At 38.2% G+C, this 17319-nt stretch overlaps 1 protein-coding gene across 3 annotated transcripts in view; it reads right to left on the reverse strand.

The window, feature by feature from the left end:
- The window catches only part of CBL (Cbl proto-oncogene), a 90542-nt gene that overhangs the window by 12160 nt on the left and 61063 nt on the right, over nt 1-17319 (reverse strand). For 2 of the 3 annotated variants that reach the window (XM_059930216.1, XM_059930214.1), the window contains 6 exons: nt 16650-16781; nt 16234-16437; nt 11158-11217; nt 10382-10513; nt 9915-10295; nt 8065-8159 (listed from right to left, as the gene is read on the reverse strand). In XM_059930216.1, the coding sequence (XP_059786199.1) occupies nt 8065-8159; nt 9915-10295; nt 10382-10513; nt 11158-11217; nt 16234-16437; nt 16650-16781 (1004 nt within the window). The remainder of the gene's footprint in view (nt 1-8064; nt 8160-9914; nt 10296-10381; nt 10514-11157; nt 11218-16233; nt 16438-16649; nt 16782-17319) is intronic. The other variant, XM_059930215.1, reaches the window with a different exon arrangement.

A 17319-nucleotide genomic window follows, 5' to 3' on the forward strand; every position in this document is an offset into this window, starting at 1 on the left:
TGATCTAAAACATATATACATTTTACATGTCTATAGCTATGGCCAAGTAACAAGCACTGTCTAACCGTCTGCCTAGAACAGCTAGCTATAAAAGCAGGAAAATATGCAAAAGAAAGAAGGCATTGGAGAGCAACCAGGCAGCCAAGATTTGAGAGGCCAAGATTCCAGAGGCAAGGAGAATACACTGCAATAAGCCCCATATTAGAGGTTCTGAACTTGGGGTTTCAAGGTAGTTTCAAGAGACTGAGGAGAGAGGGATTGGAATTTGGGCCAAGGCACGAGGGGTCAAAAATCCTGGAGAAGGGAACAGTAGAGAAGTAGGTTTGAAATTCTGCCTGTAATTTTCCCCAGAGCTACTGCGAATCCTTAAACCACGTATGAGTGGGACTAGATTCTGAGAAACCAGGCAAAAAGTAGTAGTACTTTGGTTGTTTTGCCAAACTAGAGAGACAAAGTTGGAGGTAACAGACATGGCCTTTAAAATAATTATAATTTATATGTTCCATTAAAACAGAGGATGGAGAATTTTATTAGAAAACTACAGAATAATTTTTTTAAAAAATTCACATGGAAATTCTAGGACCTAAAAACACAGTATCTGTAAATACAATGGATGGATTCTGGGGCAGATTAGAAACTGCAAAACAGAAGATTAGGGAACTGAAACAGAGTAGAAACTATTCAGATTCAAGTAAAGAGAGGAAAAAGAATGGAAAACACGAAATGAGCATAAGAGCTATATGAGGTGTGGTGAAAAGGTCGAAATTTCAGGTAACTGGAGTCACAGAGCAAGAGGAGAAAGAGACTGCACTACTCAGTGTATTTTAAGAAATAGTGTACCCCTGAAACTAACACAACATTGTAAATCAATTATACTCCAATAAAAATTTTTAAAAAAAAAAAAAGAAATAGTGGCTTAGATTTTCTATGCTGAATTTTTCTTTCTTTTTTCTTCCTTTTCTTTTTTTTGGCCGCGTTGCCCAGCTTGTGGGATTTTACTTCCCGACCAGGGATTGAACCTGGGCCCTCAGCAGTGAGGGCGCAGAGTCCTAGCTACTGGACCGCCATGGAATTCCCAGTGGCTGAGACTTTCTAAAACTGATTAAAAACATCAAATGACAAAATCCATAAACTCTACAAACCTTAGAAGGATAAATATAAAGAAAACTACACAGACGCATTATAGTGAAACTGCTGGGATCCAAAGACAAAAAGGTCTTATAAGTAGTCAGAAAAAGAATCATACCCTTAAAAGAGCAACATTACGCTAACTTTCCAACAGAAACAATGAAAGCCAGAGGGCAGTGGGATGATATTTTTAAAGTGCTGAAAGAAAATAACTCCAGTTCAGAATATAGTTGACCTCTGAACAACATGTGCTTGAACTGCACAGGTCCACTTTTACCCAGATTTTTCCCCATAAATACATACTACAGTACTACACAATCTACAGTTGGCTGAATCTGCAGATGCGAAACTGTGGATACAGAGGGCCCACTGTAGTTATATCTGGATATTCCACTGCGGGGAAGGTCAGCGTCCCTAACCCCCAAGTTGTTCAAGGGTCAAGTGTACTATGTTTAGTGAAAATATCTTAAAAAAAATGAAAGTGAAGTAAAAGATATTTTAAGTCAAGCAAAATTTGAGAGAATCCATTAATAGAAGATACACTAACACCCCTCCTCTTTCTCTCTTCCCCACACCCCGTCTCTCTAAAGGAAGTTATTTGGGCAGAAGGAAAAAGATTCCAGGTGGAAGTGTGGTAAAGCAGGAAGAAATGAGGAGTGCTACAGTATAAATATGTGGGAAATTTAAACGTCCAGGAAGTGTTAAGAGGGGTTGATTCAAAGTAGACTCTAATGAGTCAAAGGTATATGTTGGAATCCCTAAGATAACTGTTAAAAGAGTATAAGGAATGAAACAGTATAATAAAAAATACTTTAATCCCAAAGAAAGAAAGTAGAAAAAAATGAACACAGAAAAGATGGGGAAAATGGAGAAAAGAGTAGGAACAAATATTCCAATTATTTTAAAACAAACAAAAAAAATGCTAGACTGGATTTAGGGGGGAAAAAGCCAACAAGTATATACTACTTATGAGAAACATACCTTCAATGAGGACACAGAAAAGTTGAAAGTAAAAGGATGGAAAAAGATCATGCAAACACTACAAGAGAGCTGATGTGGCCATTTTAATATAAGTAAAAACAGACTAAGGCTGGTTAGAAGCAGAACTAGAGAGTAAATGGAATAATCAAAACAATTATCATTTAGTTGATAATTCTAAATTTCTATGTATCCTAATTACATATACTAAATACATATACAATACAAACGGATAGACCTAAAGGAAAAAAGAGAGACCCACAATTATAGGGGGAGACTTTAACGCACTCCTCTTGGTATTTGACAGAACATGTAGACTTAAAAAAAAAAAATCAGCAGGAAGATAGTATAGTTGAATACAATTAACAAATGACACATACAGAATGCTGTGCCCAACAACTGCAGAATATACATTTTTATAAAATGAAGGTAGTAATATGTATGGAATTTACCATAAACTAGTCAATAAAGGTGTCAACAAATAGCACAAATTGAAATCACAGAGTATGGTTACTGACCACACTGGAATGAAACTAGGAAGCAGTAACAGAAGAGTAACCAGAAAATCTTCCAATGTTTGAAAATCAGGCAACACATAAATAACTGATGAGTCAAAGAAGAAATCACAAACGGAAAACCATATATTTTGAAGTGAATGATAATGAAAACAGGACATATCAAAATTTGTGGAATGCAGCTACAGCATCTGTTATGGACTGAATGTTTGTGTCCTCCCCAAAATTACTTTTGAGGCCCTAATCCCCAGTGTGGCTGTCTGTGGACATTGGGCCACATCTGAGGAAGTAATTAAGGTTGGATGAGGTCCTAAGGATGAGCCCCTGACTCAATAGGATTGGTGTCCTTATAAGAAGAGACACCAGAGAGCTTGCTGTCACTCTCTATACCTCTCTGTGTGTGCATGTATCAAGGAAAGGCCATGTGAGGACGTAGTGAGAAGGTTACGCAAGCATGTAAGCCAGTAAAGGATTCCTCACCAGAAACCAAATATGCTGACATCCCGATCTTGGACTTCCAGCCTCCAGAACTATGAGAAAATTAAATTCTGCTGCTTAAGCTGCCCAGTCTGTAGATAGTATTTTGTTATGGCAGCCTGAGCAAATTAATACAGCACGCATCTCATGGAGCTAGAAAAATAACAAATAAAACCTAAAGGAAGTTGGAAGAATAAAATAAAGAGGAGAAAGCAATGAAACAAAAAGCAGATACTCAACGAGGATTCTGGGAAGATGGTAGAGGTTGTCTGATGTAACTATTTTGGAACTCTAGAGTCTGTTGAAGGCTTGTAACTTCCAGGTGAAGACTGGGAGGCTAAATTGCTGTTAATTTCAGCTCTTAGCATAGTAGCAGCTACCCATTCTCAACCCTGCCACATAGCAGGCAGCTGTGCACACGTTCCTGGAGCAGCCTGCACACAGCTTGCAGGAGCCAGGGTGGCAAAAAGGACTCAGCCCTCCAAATATTGGGAATCTGTGTTCTGATCGCTGACTGCTGCTCCTGTTCACAGAAGGGCTGACAAAGGGGCAGCAACCACTGTTGTTGCACCTCCCAGCATTGTTGCAAGCCCCTCCTGCTCTGGCTGAAGTGACTTCCATGAGATTTTAAAGGCAGATGTGGAGAAAATCAAGAAAACGATGTGTGAATAAAATGGAAGTATCAACAGAGACAGAAAACCTAAGAAGAAACAAAAAAGAAATTCTGGAACTGAAAAGTACAAGTGAAATGAAAAAAAAAAAAAAATCACTAGAGGGGTTCAAAGGCAGATTTGAGCAGCGAGAAGAAAGAATCAATGAACTTGAAAGACAGAACAATGGAAGTTATCACGGCTGAGGAACAAACAGAAAGAAAAAGTACTGAAGAAAACTGAACAGAGCTGTGGGAGCTGTGGGACATAACACCACCAAAGGACCAACATATACATCGTGGGAGTCCCAGGAGAGAGAGAGAGAAAGGGGCAGAGAATATCTGAAGAAATAAGGGCTAAAAACTTCCCAAAATGATTAATATAAACATCCAAGAAGTTCAACAGACTCCAAGGAAAAGGAACTCAAAGAGACCCACATTTTCAAAAGACAAAGATAAAGAAAGAAGCAAAACATCACGTACGAGGGATACTCAATAAGATTATGAGCAGACTTCTCATCAGAAATTTTAGAGACCTGAAGACAGTGGACCGATATATTCAAAGCGCTAAAAGAAAAAAAAAGCTGTCAACCAAGAATCCTACACAGGCATACCTTGTTTTACTGCACTTCACAGATGGTGTTTTTTACAAATTGAAGATCTGTGGCAACCCTGTATCCAGCAAGTCTGCTGGCACCATTTTTCCAACAGCATTTGCTCACTTCAAGTCTCTGTGTCACACTTTGATAATTCTCAAAATATTTCAAGTTTTTTCATTATTATATTTGTTACAGTGATCTGTGATCAGTGATCTCTGATTTTACTATTGTAAAAATATTATGACTTGCTGAAGGCTTGGGTGATGGTTAGCATTTTTTAGCAATAAAGTATTTTTAAATTAAGGTATGTACATATATATTTTTAGACATAATGCTACTGCACACTTAAAACCACAATATCTCTGAGGTATGCCTGTATCTGGTAAAACTGTCTTTCAAAATTGAGGGAGAAATCAAGACATTCCCAGATAAACAAAAGCTGAGGGAGTACGTGACCACTAGACCTGCCCTGAAAGAAATGCTCAAGTGAGTCCTGCAGGGTGAAATGAAGACACTAGACAGTAATTTCTAGCTGTATGGAGAAATAAAGACTTTAATAAGGGTAAGTACATGGACAATTATAAAAGCTAGTACTACTGTAACAATGGTTTGTAACTGTACCTTCTGGTTTTTTCCAAATGATTTAAGACAGCAATACATTTAAAGGGAAAGTGTAAAAGCCACTATTACTGTAACTTTGGTTTGTAACTCCAAATCTCTTTTTTTTCCATAATTTAGGAAACTAATGCATTTAAAAGAACTAGTTCATGAACCCGTTTAAAAGAACTAGGGGCACACAATGTATAAAGATGTAATCTTGTGACCAACAACCAAAATGGGTGTGGTGGAACTGTAAAGGAGAAGAGTTTTTGTATGCTATTGAAGTTAAGCTGGTATAAATTCAAATTATAGTGTTACAACTTTGGGATGTTAAATGTAATCCCTATGGTAACCACAAGGAAAATATCTATAGAATATACACAAAAGGAAATGAGAAAGGAACTTAAACATTTCACCACAAAAACCCAACTAAACACAGAAGACAGTAATGCAGGAAACAAGCAACAAAAAACTACAGGGCATACCGAAACCAAATAGCACAATGACAGAAGTCTCTCCTTATCAGTAATTGCTTTAAATATAAATGAGTTAAGCTCTCCAATCAAAAGACAGAGACTGGCAGATTGGATTAAAACACACGATCCAATTATATGCTGTCTATAAGAGACTCTGATATTATACTAATATCAGACACAATAGAATTTAAATCAAAAAAGGTTACAAGAGACAAAGAACATTATATACACTAGAAGATTTTAAAAGTATAAACATTTATACACCGAATGACAGTAAAATATATGAAGTAAAACCTGACAGAATTAAAGGGAGAAACAGACAGCTCTACAATAACAGCTGGAGATTTCAATACGCCACTCATAATAATGGACAGAACAAGAGGACAGAAGATAAGTAAAGAAACAGAGGACTTAAACAATACAATAAACCAATCAGATGTAACAGACAAATACAAAAAACTCTACCCAACAATAACAGCACACACACTCTTCTCAAGTACACACGGGACACTTTCCAGATAGACAATATGTTAGGCCACAAATTAACTCTCAATAGATCTTAAAATATAGGTATCATACGAAGTATCTTCTCTGATTACAACAGATGAAGTTAGAAAATCAGTAACAAAAGTGACACTGAAAATCACAAAATTGTGGAAATTAAATGATACACTTCTGAATAACTGTGTGGCTGAAACCACACTGACTCCATTTTGTGAGCTCCATCTTAGGTAGGCCTGCAGTCCCACCCCCTCCCCTCTGTGTGACTGATCTTTAGCCTACTCACAAGGAATACACCCAAGCCAGATAAGTTCCCTACAACTTTTACCTTTGCTTCATCTGATATGAAAACTGGAAGAATGCCTTTTGCTGACACAGATGGTTAATGGTCTGTGAGGAATAATGGCATGAGACCCCTGGGGGTGAGGAAAAACCCCCAGTTCCTATTGCCATGGACATGCTTCTCCTTTAGCACCAGATTCTATCTTTAGCTTTAGCCCCTCTAAATTCCCCTGTACCCGTTTCGGTGAAGTGTAGTACAGCTGCAAATGCCTCTGGATGGCAGTCTGCCTGATACTGCCTGTATATAAGTTACCCACAATAAACTTCATGATTGTACTTTACGGAGTTGCTTGCTTTGTTTTTTGGTCTCCAAGTTTCTTCTCATTTTGGGGGATATTATTCAATATCCCCACCTTCAAACAGTAACCAATGGATCAAAGAAGAAATTACAAGAGATATTAGAAAATATTTAAAGGTGAATGAAAACAAAAACACAACATACCAAAACTTATGGGACACAGCAAAAAGCAGTGCTAAGGGGGGAAATTTATAGCTATAAATGCTTACATTAAAAAATAAGATCTCAAATCAATAATCTAACTTTACAACTTAAGGAACCAGAAAAACAAACCAACCAACCCTAGGCTAGAAAAGAAATAGGAAAGAAATAACATAGATCAGAACAGAGATAAATAAAATAGAGGATAGAAAAATAAGAGAAAATGGTTCTTCAAAAAAATCAACAAAACTGACAAACTTTATCTAGATGGACTAAGAAAAAAGAGAGAAGACTCAAATTACTAAAATCGAAATGAAAGTGGGGACATTACTACTGATTATACATAAACAAAAAGGATAAGAGAGTGTTACAAATAATTGTACACCAAAAAATTACATAATCTAGATGAAATAGACAAATTCCTAGAGACACAGACTTACCAAGAATAAATCATGAAGAAATAGAAAATCTGAATAGGGACTTCCCTGGTGGCGCAGTGGTTGAGAATCTGCCTGCCAATGCAGGGGACACGGGTTCGACCCCTGGTCTGAGAAGATCCCACATGCCGCGGAGCAACTAAGCCCGTGAGCCACAACTACTGAGTCTGCGCCCTAGAGCCCTTGCTCCGCAACAAGAGAAGCCACCACAATGAGAAGCCCGCACACTGCAACGAAGAATAGCCCTCACTCGCCACAACTAGAGAAAGCCTGCACGCAGCAACGAAGACCCAACGCAACCAAAAATAAATAAATAAAATAAAACATATTTTTTAAAAAAAAGAGTGTGGTGTTGGCATAAAGACAGGCATATAGACTGATGGAATAGAGTGGAAACCCTAGAAGTATCAATAAATCCTCACATATGTGGTCAAATGATTGCTGCTGACCTTTTTGTTGTTGTTTTTTGTTTTTGGCCACACTGTGAAAGTGCCCCGGTTGGCTTTTTAAAAAATTTCTTTTAGGGACTTCCCTGGTGGTCCAGTGGTTAAGACTCCATGCTCCCAATGCAGGGGGCCCGGGTTCAATCCCTGGTCAGGGAACTAGAACCCATGTGCCTCAACTAAGACCCGGTGCAGCCAAATAAATAAATATTTAAAAAACAAAAAGCAAAACCCAACCAAAATTGCTTCTTTGAAAAGATTAATAAAATTGATGAGCCCCAGCAAGACTGATCTATGTACATATACACCAAGAAAATAATGGAAAGAAACAGGCCGAAACATGATAATTTTTACATAATGGAAATACAGGTCAATTTTAATTTTCTTCTTTATACTCTTCCGGGTTTTCTAAATTTTCTACAAATAAGTTGTTTAAAAGTATCAACTCTACTGTATGAAATACAGTTTTAGTAAACTTACCTGGCAGCCAGAGAATAAATGGCGTTGGCAGATGCAGAAGGTTTGATTTTGGGATGCTCACACTCTGGACCTGCTAATGGGCTGCTATTCATATTCTGGAAAGAAAAGTGTTAAAAAAGAACCTTCTTAATACAGCTAAGTATCTCCTCTTACTTACTTAATCTATTCAAAATAACAAGAACAATCACACAGACACAGACCTCACCCCCAATGCCATGCTTAAGGATTATTATATGGGACAAAAGTATAGTTGAAAGTTCAAATGTAAGGGTTAGGGAGACAGTACTAAAAAGAGCCAAGGAAATGGGTTTGTTTTTTTTTTTGTTCTAATTCTAGAAAGATTTGAGGAAACTGGCTGCCTGCACAAATACCATTCTAGCTTAAAAAATCTATACATCTTTCTATACTGATGCCACCAGAAAGTCAAACCTAATCCACTCTCACTAATTAGACTGCCTATCACATAAACGCCACTTAAATGCTAAGTTACCCTCCCCTTTCCCTTTCAACCAAGAAATACATAGTTCATTTAAGGACCATAGCATTTCTCAACTTCACCCTCCAATTCCATCTTTTTCTTGGATTTCTAACTACCTACTGGACAATTCTTCCTTCAATGGCTCATCTCAAATTCAACAGGTCTGTTGCTAGTTAGCCAGGTTCAAAACCTCTGGGGTGTGTGCATGTGTATATGTGTGTGTATGCGATTTTTCATCCTTTTTTCCACCCACTGACTGCTTTCAAGCCTTTCGGGGTCTTTGTTTCATGCTCCCTAAAGCCTCGACCTAAACTGGCTCCCCCTCCTGCTCCTAGACCAGGATTCTTCCCCTTGTTTACCCAGTACCAGCTATATGAGACCCCTTTGTTATTCCTCAAATAGACTCTCCCAAACTCACTTGCTCTTCCCTCATCCCGCGTTGCTCCAGGTCACTCCCCACACTACTCCAGGTCTTTGCTCAGAATTGTACCCCATCCCTCCATGTGCCTGCCCCATCCCAACTTTCCCTATATCCTGTTTTCACCCTATTTTTCTCCACAGCATTCGTCGGCATCCACTATCTTACATGTTTTGTAACTTATCTTGTTTATTTTCCATCTTTCCTCCAGTGGAATGTTAACTTTGTGAGGGCAAACTTTTTTGCTGAGTGCATAAACAAAATAACAAAAGAAGGAATATACCTCTCCCACCCCCTGTTCTGGACCCATTATCTCATGCTTATCCAATGGACTGCTAACCTCCCTTTTTTCAATCTATTCTCTTTCCAATCCACTCTGCATACTACTCCTAGATTCCTCTCTTTAAACCATCATTTTGGTCACGTCACTCCACTAATTTAATCTTCAGGTACTCTTCATTTATACCAAATAAATTCCAATTCTTTTGGAAGGGGGTATACAAAGTGCTCTAATCTAGCAGCAATGCTCCTTTCTAGCCCTTTTTCCTACTCTGATACACAAAATTTCTGTTTCTCTCAAATTAAACTACTTCTTATCCCACAATACATCTTGAGCATCTCTGTCATTGTAGGTCTATTTTAAAACTGTATCCACTTTGGAAAGAATACTTCAAATTCAGATGCCACTCTTTCCATAAGCCCTCATGATTGCTCTATCTAGAAATAATCTCTCCTTTCTTTAAAACTGAAGTGTTTTCTATTTATACTACTCATGGCATACACACACAGAAACACATTTATTGCATTAACAAACATATTAATATATACACTTCTTGAGGGTAGGGATTAATATTATCCCTGAATCCTGTACAAAACATACCACAAAACTGACCCATTCAATGTCATCCACGAATGTTTGTTATTAAGATAAATAATTTCAAAATCAGGACTCACCATGGAGGTATCCAGACTGAATGTGCTTCCGAGCCTAGACACATCGGTTCTGGGTTCCATTTGTGAGGGCAAGGAAAATGGAAGTGAGTGCCGGTTGGTTAATTCTCTCCCTGTCCAGGGGTCACTAGGGTTTGGGGCAACTACTGGTACTTTGGGGATTGGCCGAGGCAGCCATGATGCTTCTCCGGCGCGGCCAGAGGGGACAGGGGGCAGTTTGTCTCTGGACGGACAGTCGCCTGGTGTACAAGGCAAGGGGCGTCTCTGAGGCCGGGTTTCTGCTCCACCAGAATATGGCCGGTCTGGAGGGGGTGGTGGTGGAAGATCTCGAAGAGTGGGAGGTATTGGTAATGGTTTGTCCTTATGAAGGGAGCCAGAAGGAGCCTGTGGAAGCATGATGGAAGCAATCAATCAAACTCCACTAATCCACAACAAAGAATCAGAAAACGTAGAAATGGATAATGCTTTACCTTAGAAGCAGTTCCAAGACCAGAAGCACTTGAAGGAATAGATATTCGCTGTTGTAGAAGGTCAAGCCGTGGTGGCACTGGGGGAAGGGAAGCTTGTGGGGCCATGGAGAATGGAGAAGGAGGTCGTTCCACCTAACACAAAAAAAAGTTCCTAATAGGTTATTCTTGTCTGGAGGAGTGGCATCTCTCAACTCCTCCGAAAGATGTACACAACAAGTACTACATGAACACAGAATATACCAATGAGCCTGACTTTGGCTTAAGGTAGCGCTGCCTGAATTATTTCTATGTCACCAGAAGAGGGCGCTCTCAATCACAGAAATACCATGCAGATGCAAGCTACAGGCAAAATGTAATATCTAGAAAAGGCTGTGCTACATAAAAAGCTTCCTAGCTTATAATTTTAGAAAACTTTACAATTTCCCATATTTTCCTCTTCAGAAAAAGAAAAAATCTTTTCAAGATTAAAAACAGAAAACCATATTAAAAGAAAGGGGCATACATTAACCTCTCAACAAATCACCTAGGAAAATAATGATTAAGGGGCAGAATGAGGAAAGAAATCAAAGTTAATAAATTCTCCATGGGTTATTATGATTAAAAGAAAAAGAGAGATTTATAGGAGAAAATGATCAATGGTATTACTAAAAAGCATCTTTAGTTCTTCCAAAGAAATGTTATTTCAATTCAGTAATTAAAAGGGATAATTTTTTTTTTGTCAATTTGTATTCTAAAAATTGAGGTGCCAAATCAAAAGAAACAAATAAATGTATAACCTTTTCCATTTCCCTGCCTACAGCAGGGTGATGAGTAGCTGATAAGCTTGTCCAAGTAAGCTGTCAAGAGATATACAAGAATTTATACAAAATACTAATTCACATTTGCATTCCCTAAAAGCAAAATAGATGGAAAATAGGCAAATATGTACTACAAGCACTTATGTAAGATGACAGAGAAACAACCATCCCCATACTGAGTCCTATCATTAATGTTGGGAGGTGAACGAGGGAAAAAAAGGCTGCATCATCAGCTACTTGCTTTTACTCATGCTTAAGAAAACGGGCTCCATGTTAATGCAGCATGAGCAGCTAAACACCTCAAGGGTTAAGGAAGTGAAAAGTTATTAGTCAAACTAACTGTCACTTCATCATCAATATCTAGTCACTGTATCATGTTGATTTTTCCATAAAATAATCTCATATCTATATCTTCCTTTTCATTCTACTTACCAACCTCAGACCTGATTTATTAAAACCCCCTTCTAGTGATTCTCCCAACTTCTAGTTTCTTATCTCACCAAATCATTTTGCTCACCATTACCAGCTTAACCATCCTTAAATACTCACTAATGGTTCAAAAACTATCCATCAGTAACTTCCACTTTCCCATGTCACAAAATGTCACTTTCCTGCCTGGCTTTCTCAGGTCTCTCTAATTTGGTCTCCCTAACCAACAGCATTTTCCATAATGCCCTGTGTTGGAATTCCTACCTCCTTAACTTTGTTCAAGCTGTTTCTCAATTTGGAAGGCCCTCTCTGCCTATTTTGATCCCTCCCACCATCCGTCCCTCCTTCTCATTCCTAAAGGGCAGAGGACTGAGCTAATCATATTCTTCAATTCATGTTTCAATATCATAACCGACCCATGAGATGTTCTTTTATCTCAACATACAATAAAGTTCCAGAAAAGGATAAAAGCACATATGGGGAAGAAATTATCAAAGAAATAATACAAGAATATTTCTAAGACCTAAGGGACATAAATATCCATATAGAAAGCATTCACTGCATAGCTAGCCCAAAGAAAGAAAAGAAAACTAATAACCAATCAACCAACCAGTAAAACACTTAAATTTTCAGGGAATCAAGGATAAGGGAAATATCCTAAAGGCTTCTGAGGATGGAGGGAAAGGGGGTACTAAAGAGCAAAAATACACTAGAAACTAGAAGTCACTGAGGCTGTAACAATTCATAGAGCTGAATTTTTTTTTCAACCTAGAATTCTGTACCTAGTCAGTTTGAGGGTTGAATAGAGACATTTTAAGATATCAAACGTCTCAAAAATTTCACCTCTCACCTTTTCACAGAAAGCTATTTTGAGGGCATACTCCACCCAAATAAGGAAGTTAAAGCAAGAAACATAAAAACATGGGAGTTAAGAAACAGGCACTCCAACACAAAGGAGAGGCAATGAAGTCCCACGATGATGGTGAGGGGAGACACCTCAGGGTGACATGGAATGCAGCACACCCAGCGAAAAACCAGTCCAGACTGGAGCCAAAACATGGCAGACTCTCATATATTAGTATACTATATTACATAATATCTACTATATTAATATGTTAATAGAATTTACTCCACAGAAAATCATATCAAGAGGATGTTTGGTAAGACGTGGTAGTGACAGGTACAAACTGAACACTAAGGAAATAAAAGCAAATCAATTATTTCAGAAAAGCAGAAGGTTGTAAAAGAAAGCAAAAGTAATTATCAACACATTATAGTATATTACTTGATACAATAGGGAGCAAAAATCACTTAAACACTGAATACTGACAGAACCAAAAAACATTCAAATTAACTATAGTTGGAAGATAGGGAGTAGGAAGGAGGGAGACAAGACATTTAAATCCTTTTCTAAACAGATAACTAATATTGCAGAATCAAGAGAAAGCAGTATAGTATATGGTTAAGGAAAAGCTTTAAGAACCGAAAAATCTGAATGGGACACAGGAGTTAGAGGGGGTAGAAGCAGGGAACTGACATTTCTGTAAGCCTTTTAGCAATTCTTTTAAACTTAAAAAAAAAAAAAAATCCAAGTGCACTGATCACATGGATTTTTTTAAAAAGTAGATTCACTATTTTAAAAACAAATCAAGACGAAACAAACAGCACAAAGCAACAACAAGCTACTAGGATGTGATGAAACAGGCACTCTCATAGTCTCATATACTTTGGGAGTGACTTTAGGACAAAAAATTGGGAACAAATTTTAATGTCTATCCAAAAAAAGTTAAGATATTTTTATTCCAGTATTTTATTCATATAAAGTAGATAATGAACTATAAGGTACAAAGAATAATTAAAGATGAAACACCCACGTAGAACCTACCATTCATCTAAGAAATGAAACACCATGGCTTTCTGAAATTCCCATGTGCCCCACCACTAATTATATCCCTCTCCTCTCTCAAAGAGTTTAAATGCACATACTCTAATCTAGCAATTCCACTATTAGAAATTTACCCTACAGAGAGACTTGCAAAAGAATGTCCATATGTGTAAGCCTGGAAACAACAGGAATGTCCATTAAGAAGAGACTAAATGAATTACAGAATAGCCAAGTGCAAAACAATAGATGAAGCTGTTTTTTTTTTCTACTTGAATTTTTACAGTATGCATTTATTACTTTTATTTAAATGAGTAAATTTAATCTCATTTATATATATTAGCTACAGAAAAAACTGTTAATTTTCTTCTTTCCTCTAAAGTCCTAAAGCACTTAGACTGTGTACCCAACAATTTAGGATAATGTGCACTGCCTGGCTTGTATTAAATAGTGTTTCACCTGTATATATAGTCTCTTCCCAAATAAAACTACTTTCTCCTCTTGGGCCTTTGTCTTAGGTTTCTTATCCCATATAGCACTCAAGAGAGCTACTTAACTAGCACAATAAACAGCTTGCAAAAGTAATATGTGTTAACTGTGAAAAATTCAAACATACCATAAAATGAAAGTCCTCTGATCCTGTAGCCTCAGAAATAATAGTAATGTGATGTGTAGTCATCCAAATTTCCCCCCATGCATGTTAAAATAATTCTTTTGCAACTAAATAATTTTAACAGAAATAAGGTGATATTATATATAATATACAGTTGTTTTTTTAATTTAATACACATTGACAGCTTTCCACTTAAGTATATGTAAACTGAATTCATTCTGCAGAGCATTCTGTTATATGGACTGTAGTAGACAGAATAATGATCATGGTCCCCTCTCCCACAGGAAGATGTTCATGCCCTAAAACCTAGAATCTTCGAATCTGTTATCTTACTTGGCAAAAGGAACTTTGCTGATGTGATTAAGGGTATGTGTCTTGAGATAGGGGAATTATCCTGGATTATCCAAGTGGGTCCAATCTAATCACATAAGTCCTTAAAAGTTGAGAACCTTCATGACTGAAGGAGGAGGAAAGGAGTCCAGGAGCCAAAGAATGGAGCTGGCCCCTAAAAAATACCGTTAGCTGACAACCAGCAAGGAAACGGGGATCTTAATTCTATGACTGGCAAGGAACTGAATTCTGCCAAACCCAAATGAGTAAGGAAGGCTGACTGTATTCATTGCACTGTGCCATTTTATATAAGGGACTTGGGTATCTGCAGATTTTTTTATCTGCTGGGACTCCAGGACCCAATCCCCTGCGGATACTTTTTTTTGTTTTTTTTTGGCCACGCCACGTGGCATGCAGGATCTTAGTTCCCCAGCAAGGGATCGAACAGGTGCCCCCTGCAGCAGAAGCGCGGAGCCCTAACCACTGGACCGCCAGGGAATTCCCGGGAAATACTTTTAATATAATATTACAAGGTGATAAGTTCTATGGCAGACATATTCATAGCATCCCAGAAACACTTGACCAGACCTAGATTACTTGTGGGTCTTGGGGGTGAGGGAAACAGGGTAGAGTATGGAAAGGTTTCCTAGGAAATGAAAACTAAGCTAAATTACATAGAAACTATCAAGACAAAAGCATGGAGAAATTTTTAGTGGTTCAGCCTTGCTGGATTACAAAACACAAAGTGGAAAGGATTACCAGGGCAAAGTGCCTAGAAAAGAGAATGGACTTATTAATCCACTAAGTAATGAGAAGTCATTAAAGAGTGTGAAGTAAAGGAATGAGGTAGTCAAGGCATGTGCTGTAGATCAATGACTCTGGAAGCGGGGCGAACAAATGATTGTAAAAGCCTGAAATAAGGCAGTGGCATTGAGGACAGAAAGGAAAAGATACACTGGATACAATCATTTAAGAGATAGAATCCATCCTTTCAATATTTATTGAGCACCTACTATGTGCCAGGCAGTCAGGTGCTGATATAAAAGAAAGCTTCTTTTGTACAAAAAAATGCCTCCTATGAAGTTATAACAGTCCAAACTAGAGAACTGACAGCAAATTAGAACCTCCGTTTGCCCTATATTTATTAAAATCTTCAATGACTGCCTTACTTCTAATTAGTGAATAAATCCCTGTTTTACCCTACCACTGACGTAACAGAACTTGGTCACATCCTTTCTTAGCCTTTATCTTTCCCATCTTTACTAGGACCTTTCTAGTTTGTTTAGTTTCTGTATGGTACCTCCTATCACCCTCCAATCACTGTAGTTGCCATTTATTTGGTTGTTAATGGTGCCTCATTTCTCCCGCCCAAACCTAACTTTCCAATGCCAAGACTCCGTTAGAAAAAAAGACAAGGAGAAAATATTCTATTCACAGTAGCAAAATGGGTCCAATTCTTTTACTCACCCTTCATTTTCTCCACCAAGCAATCTGAATAGAGCCCAGTTCTAGCATACAGACAATAAGAGCATGGGCCTTGAAGCCGGAATGTCTGGCCACGGATTCTGGTTCGACTTACTAGCTGCGTGACCTTCAGCAAATTCCTTAACCTCACTGTGCCTTGGTTTCTCCCACTGCTAAATGAGGATAACAGTAATATCTACTCATAGGGTTACATGAATATGTATCAGTATAGGATTATGAGTTAATATCCTTGTATTTTGGATGTCATTAAGTGCTCTATTGCTTTAGGACACAACTGATAATGGATTTTGCCACAGTCTCTTAAACTGAAGCTTACCTTGGCACCAGCCAATTCCTTCATCATGAAGAGAGAATCATCAGCTCGTTCATCATCATCATCATCATAATTTGGGGAGGGAGCTCCCTCTGCTCCTTGCCTCAACAGGCTGCCACTTCCTCTAGGATCAAAGGGATCAACCACAATGGGCTCAGTACCTTTAATTTCACATCGGCAGAAGGGACAGCCCTGGCCTTCTGATTCCTGCAAAGGAAACAGGAGATGGTAACAGACACATCTGAAAGTTCTCAAAATATTCGTCCACTAAAAATACATTTCCTAGAAACGAAAAAAGAATCAAAAGTTTAGAACCTACCCCACAAACCAGGCCATTCTTTATATCCATAAAGGATATATAATCCCCAATTCTTCATTGTCATTACTTAGCTGAGAAAAAGCATGGTTTGGATCCATACCTGCCAGGATGTTAGACAGGATGTGCACATGAGGTGTCCACAGGGTTCAATCTTTACATCTTTATCATTTTCAGCACATATTTTACACAGCTGGAATGTGGAGCCCATCTCACAGTATAATTCATATTGTTCCTTTGATTAAAAAGAAATTAAGAGATTATTCAGCCTATTGCAAATATTTGTTGAATGAATGACTACAACTGTAAATGCTAAAAACAGGAAAATTGAAAACTGTTACTTTTAATACTAATTTTGCTTGTATAAATGTGTCACAACAGTGTTCAATTAAAACAGAAAGCACCTAGTCTTGGTCCTACTTTTTTTTTTTTTTTTTTGGCCGCACCCTGCAGCATGTGGGATCTTAGTTCCCAGACCAGGGATCGAATCTGTGCCCCCTGCAATGGAAGCACGGAGTCTTAACCACTGGACCACCAGAGAAGTCCTTTGGTCCTATTTTAAGAAGCACAGTTTAAAAAGAAACCACACAGGATTTTCCTGGTCTCGCAGTGGTTAAGAATCTGCCTGCCAATGCAGGGGACACAGGTTCAAGCCCTGGTCCGGGAAAATCCCACATGCCGTGGAGCAACTAAGCCCGTGTGCCACAACTACTGAGCCTATGCTCTAGAGCCAGCAAGCCACAACTACTGAAGCCCACGTGCCTAGAGCCCGT

This window comes from Balaenoptera ricei, chromosome 8 (assembly GCF_028023285.1).
Source record: "Balaenoptera ricei isolate mBalRic1 chromosome 8, mBalRic1.hap2, whole genome shotgun sequence".
NCBI lineage: Eukaryota > Metazoa > Chordata > Mammalia > Artiodactyla > Balaenopteridae > Balaenoptera > Balaenoptera ricei.